A 6,064-nucleotide genomic window follows, 5' to 3' on the forward strand; every position below is an offset into this window, starting at 1 on the left:
CCCCCCTTCACGTCCCAGCCTCCGACCCGGGACCCTGGGCTCTGGGCAGACACGGTTCCTCGGGCCGTCGGAGCCTGCGCTTCGTGGCACACGCACAGCGTCTTGTTTTACGATCCATGCCGTGCGGTGTGGGAGGTACGCTGCCTGCAGCGGCGGCCTCAGCCCTGTTCCTCAGCCCAGCGGGGTCGCTCGGCTTCCCCTGCTGGCTGGGGTGTCCTCGTCTGTCTAAAACGAGGTGGCTGAGACCTGCGAGGGGCTGGCGGAAGCTCTTGTGTCAGTGAGAAGCGGGGGCCCCCGGGGAGGTCGGATAAGACAGGCCCAGCCCCCTTCTGTGGTGAAGAGTGTTGTGTTCCTCACAAAGCGACACTCACAGTGCCTGCCCAGTGTGTGGTACTTTGTGTGTAAAGACGAGATGGAGCATTGTGACATTATTCCATGAATAGCCCCTGTTTTATCAACTAGGGAACAGGATCAGAAAGGCTTTGCCTAAAGGTGAATGGCTAATGAGGCCTGGATTTCATCCTTTGTGGTGAACAAATGAGCAAAATGTCACAGTTTCCGTTAATCGCAAGTGCCAGCTCCGGCCTGCCGGGACTGCGGCCTGCCGTGGGGCAGCACCCTGTTCGCCCACCCCCGTCCGGCCTTGTGTCGTTCCTCAGCGTGGTGCTAGTCGTCGCTTGCGCCTGGAAGTCTCGTTCCGCAGACCTTTGGGACCTCGGCCCCCGCGGCCCCCTCTCCCTGTTTTTCTTCCTTCTGGGCCGACCGCTCCCGGAAACAGCCCGAACCTCCTCGGCTGGTGTATTGCGTGCGAGCTCCTGGTGACAGGTGCCACCCGGGCCTGTCCCACCGTGTGCCACGCATCCGGAGCAGCACGGAGTGCGGCGTGCGCCCTCACACAGTGAAGAAGCGAGCCGAGCTCACACGGGGCCGGGGCCAGGCCCAGGCCTCGCTGTCTTCTTACCTTGCCTGAGCTTTTCCATTTTCATGCCTCCGTATCGTTTTCTTCACCAAACACGCCTTTGCGTCTTTCTAAACCCTGTAAGTCATTGCTGCTGGAATCGTGCACTTGGACCCAGAGCGGCAGCAGCATTTGGACGTGAGAACGGCAGAGCTTTGCACCCCACACCAGACCTCCCGGGTGTGTGGTCCGGGAGCGGGTGTCCACACAGGCCCACCAGGCCGAAGCGAGGGCACCCGGCCGTCCACACCGTGCTCAGCTCTGCTCTGGCCGCGGTCTGCCCTCCACCTTCCACAGTGCTCACGACGACTTAGCACTCCGGGGAGGACAGTGCCTGCATGGGACTCAGTCACCACCCCGGTCTCTAACCCCGGACCGCTCTGTAGCTGTTCGGTGTCTCCCCGTCGCCGCCTCACCCAGCCTGTGCCCTCCAGCGGGGCCGTGCCTGGACTCGGGCGTCCTCGGTGGCTGTACGCAGCAGGCGGTCAGTAAGTGCCCGATTGTTTTTGTCACATGTGGCACGGCTGTGGGCCAAGCGTGTCCACGTGCGGCTGCCCGCCTCGCCCGGGGCTCGTGGTGCGGGGCCGGGCTCACCCGCCGGAGCTCGGCCCTGGAGCTTCCAGGGCGCTCGTGCCCCACGGCCGCCCAGTGGCGGGAGGGGACCGCTGCCCTGTCTTCCTGCGTGGTCACCGCTGGGCGTTTTCGAGCTTCCGCGGCATGCCGGCCGCAGCCCGCAGCAGGTGCCGTGAGGGGTTCATTATTTCAGGCATGTGCTAAAGGCTCGCCTTCCCTTCTCCTGCCCGGATGCTGCCTGGATGGTACGTTGTATTCCCCACGGCCACAGGGAGCCTGAGAGCACTGGCTGCTGGTCCCACCAGCGGCGGAAGGCGAAGCGGCGCCTCCGCATCTCGTGGTGGGGGCGCTCCACGCGGTGTCCGTGTCGGCCTCAGAGACGAGGCTCATGAACGCTGGAGGCGTTCAGCTTTTGTGAAAGAAGGGAGAGTAATGCGAGTTAACAAGAGAACTGCCCCTCCTACGCCGATCTGTCTGGGTCCTCCTCCATGGGTCCCAAGGTCACTCTCCGGGATCACTCGTGTGGTCCCTAAGCAGCTGCCGGGGGTTTTACCTTCCCTGGGCATCTCAGAGTTGACACTCGTGTCCTCGGGATAACCAGCGCATCGTCATATGCTGTCGTTTTGGATTGAAATAACGGAGACACAGAGGACATCAGGGTGCCTGTGTGGTGGTTCTTGGGGTGCGGAAGCTTTGGAGGATTTCGAGTCCATGATCCGTGGTTATTCACAGACGAGGCGACCAGCGGTACGCGGGGCGCCCTTATTTGCGCAGTATGTGCGTGCGTGCCGGCTGAATGTGCGGGGGCGGGGAGGAGGCGTGAGTGTGACCCCTGCCGACGCCCCGGAGTGTAGACGCCCTGGAGTGTAGACGCCCGCGCGGACCCGGGCCGGAGTTCTGCCTCCTCTGACAGCTGGTCGTCTCAGGACTCCTTTACCTCCGCTGGGCTGTTCTAGTCACAGGAAGCGACAGGCCGCGTGGCCAGCACTGTGCCTGGTCCGTGCCGGCGCCCCGCCCCGGTGGAACAGGCAGCTTCGCGAGTCGCGGGTCACACCCCAAAGCAAGGCCTTTAAAGGGGCGTTTTCCACGGCGTCTCCTGCTCTCGCCGTTTCTGGCTTTGCTGTTCGGTTGTGGCCAGGCCGCCTGACGCTGCGCAGTGTCGTGATGTTGTTCTGAATTATACTATTTTCTTTGAGCCGTATGGCTTGGTTTAACGTCACGGACTATTCTGAATGTAAAAGTGTTTTCAGTTGTAGCAGCAGTGCGTGTGAGGAGGAGGAAAGGCAGCAAACACACGCGGTGGAGGCGCTTTAGCCGAGCTGCTGAGTTACTAACGTTCGGAGGGCGAGGCGCGAGGAGAGGCCCGTCCCCTTCCGACCAGCCCGGGAGCCGCTTCGACGTCCCCTTCCCGGGTCAGCGCCTGGGTCTGCCCCCGGGCCCCCAGGTAGCCGACCCGCCGGGTACCTGCGGATCAGGCCTGCCCGCGCCTGGCCCCCGTCACCCTGACTGCCTGACACCTGGCTGACCAGCCCTGGCACTGAGAGTGCGGGACCCGCACCTCCCGAGGCTGTGCTTTCCGCTCTGAGAGCTTTAGCTCCTCTTTCTTTCCTGGAGCAGCCCTCGGGCTTTGCCCAGTTGTGTTCCGGTTTGCAGACCCTGAGGCCCTCGGATAAACTTCTCATCTATTTCCGGCAGAGCCTCCGGGTTCTCTTGGAGTTCGTTTGACACGGGTGGGGAGTGTGCAGCCCGCCCCGGGGAGGACCGTTGTGGCGCGGCGCGCTGTGACTCTCGGGGCCTTTTCCCTCCGGATCACGCAGCTGCCCAGATCGAGGCCGTGCCATATTCGGTGTGGTGCTGACTTTTTCATTTAGCACATCATGGAATGTCCTGTGTCATTAAGTATTACAGAAAAACATGATTTCAATGGCTGCTTCCTTGTCTCACATATAGGTAGACTCCCGTAACTTGTGTAATGTGGGGCGTTAAGTTTTATTTTCTCACTCTGCCCGGCGGCGCTAACACCGCGGGCCCTGCGCAGGGTCCGGGTCCCGTTTGCGAGGCGCGGGCCGTGGGGTGGGACGTGGGCGCCGCGCGCTGTCCTCTCCCGGAGGCCGCGCGGTGCGGCGGGGCGCGGGCACCGAGCCACTCACGCCCCTTCTCCCCGCCCCCCGCCCCGCCCCCCAGTCCTACTGCTACAGGTACCGCTGCGCCGCGCGCAGCCAGAACACGCCGGACAGCTCCGCCTCCAACCTGGGCTTCCGCTGCGCCGCCGACCGCCTGCCCGCCACGGCCTGACCGCGCGGAGCCGGGGCCAGCCGGGGCCAGCCGCGTCCAGCCGCGTCCAGCCGCCGGCCGGAGGAGCCGCACCGCGTCGCCCACCCGCGTCGCCCACGCGCCACACCGTGCAGGGCGCGTCTGAAGCGCATCGCCACGCGCTTCTGGGCGTCTTTTACAGGGGAAGGGGGTGGAGTGGGGCGGAGGGGGCCCTGGGCCAGGCTTTGGGGGGCCCGCGTCCCACCCGCGCTCTGCGTGGGGTCAGGCCCCGCGTCCCATTGCGACCTCGCCCGTCCGGTGGGGGGACCCCCCGCAGGGCCCCAGAGGCGCCCTCCGCCTCGGTCTCTGCGCCTGGCGCCTCCACAGGGATCGCATAGCGAGAATTTATGACAGATTATTTTTAAGTTTATTTTTCCACGTGTGAATCGGTGACTTCAGCCGTGTAAGCTAAGGCCCTCCCTCAAGGACAGGGTCGGCGGGGACCAGCTTTATATTCTTGCACTTTGTCCATGGAAACGGCGTCCTGTGCATTGGTTGTCAGGACGACTCCACACAGCCCAGTGACGGTGCGCCCGGCTCAGCCGTGCGAACGTGGGGTGCCTGTGGGGTGACTCTGCTGCGCTTTATCTTTTAATGTTAAGTGCCTTTGGTTCGGGGGGCAGCTATGAGCCCCATTTCCCCCTCGCCCCAAAGCCTGCGGGGACGGCGAGGCGTGTGGCACACGGAGGAGCCGCCCCCTTTCAGACTCAGGGGGGAGGGGGCGCGAGCACCCCGATTGTGCCACGCCACAGGCTTTGAAGTCGTGCACTCCGTCGAATAAACCAGCCTCTGCTGCGTCGGCCTCACTCGCGTGTGCTCCTTTTGTGTTTCCCTCGCGGTGTGCGTGTTTTTTTAAAGAAACGACCGTGGTGCGTGTGAGTTCTGTCTGCTAGGAACTTTCATGCCCATTAGCTACTTGATGACTTTGACACGCAAGCAGTTCATGGCAATTTCTATGCCAAAGAGCAAGGTTCCCTCTGCGGGGACCTCACGACGATGACGACGACCTTGCTTCTCCGCGTGGAGGGAAGGGGATGGCGGCCCCGCCTGGGTGGTGGTCCCAGGAAGCCGGCAGCCGCCTCCCGTGCCGGGAAAGCCTCCTGGCTCAGAGCGTGGCTTCCAGCCCGAAGACCCTGACCCCCCAGTCCCTGAAGACCTGGAGACGCTTCCAGCCTGCCACTGGGAAGCACCGGCTTGTCCTTGTGTCCGCTGCTCAGGAGGTAAGTCCCGCGGCACCCACCTGGTCCAGCCCACACTGGGCTGCCGCTTCGGTCCAGAGCCTCCCAGCAGCAAGACGTTTGTCTTGAAAAACAGTGTGTTGCTGGGGCGTTTCGCCACATTCATTAAACTGTCAGTTTCTGGCCATAAAATGTTTTACTACAAACTTTCATCAGTTGATGATTAATTCTAAGCAAAACAAACAAACAAAAGCATCCGCTTAATTGAAAAAGCTAATGTAGAAAATAAGATGCTTTATTCTTGAAGTCAACACAGCTCAAGTAGTTTCTGTTTTTACTTGTTATCTCCCACCTGCTTATATTTTTTTTACGTGGTTATATTTTTACTGTGTATATTTTGGGTTCTTGTTAACTGTTATATGGCGTAACTATTTGGGGTGCGTTTTGGCTTAGTCTTTAGAATTGTATTTTTAGCATCAGCACAATATTAGAAAGCATATAAAACAAAACCTGTTTTTAACAAGCCCTTTGTTGAAGAACCTTATTTCTAGGTTACCAAGAGTGCACCAAATGACAGACAGCTGTGGCCACCACGCTGTGTAATATTGTTGCATATCGACATGTTGGTAGTGTAATAATTTCAGCTTTAATGCCCTGCATGCATTCCCGAAAACCTCATCTTCTGCAAAATTGCATGCAGAGCATAGGGAGCATAAAGGAAAAATAGAGCTAGGGACAGACCACTGAAAACTCAAGGAACTTTGTAACCAGGGCACTGACAAAAATAATAACTCCCCAAATAAAACCAGTAGCTCGAGTAAGTCTCCAGTGGCGTTTGTAGCCGGAATAGCAGCCTTTGCAGTCTCAGTCCTGGGGTTCTTCCTTCTCCAAGATGTTTCCTGAAGGCGTTTGTTCTCGACATCACTTGCATCAAATTAAAAGCGGATGGGTGTCGACTTCTCCTCAGCCATTTGTAGGGGGGCGTGGGCAGTGTCTGTAGTCTCTTATCTGCACGCTTATCTTTATGTCCCTTGGTAAGAGG

General features: G+C 60.0%; 1 protein-coding gene across 3 annotated transcripts in view; it reads left to right on the plus strand.

Moving 5' to 3' along the window:
* Positions 1-4,650, plus strand: part of SUMF1 (sulfatase modifying factor 1) — a 58,355-nt gene extending 53,705 nt beyond the window's left edge. For all 3 annotated transcript variants that reach the window (XM_016133150.2, XM_036218474.1, XM_036218475.1), the window contains one exon: positions 3,716-4,650. In XM_016133150.2, the coding sequence (XP_015988636.2) occupies positions 3,716-3,826 (111 nt within the window). In that variant the 3' untranslated portion in view covers positions 3,827-4,650. The remainder of the gene's footprint in view (positions 1-3,715) is intronic.
* The last annotated feature ends 1,414 nt before the right edge of the window (positions 4,651-6,064 follow it).

This window comes from Rousettus aegyptiacus, unplaced genomic scaffold (assembly GCF_014176215.1).
Source record: "Rousettus aegyptiacus isolate mRouAeg1 unplaced genomic scaffold, mRouAeg1.p scaffold_m13_p_4, whole genome shotgun sequence".
Lineage (NCBI taxonomy): Eukaryota > Metazoa > Chordata > Mammalia > Chiroptera > Pteropodidae > Rousettus > Rousettus aegyptiacus.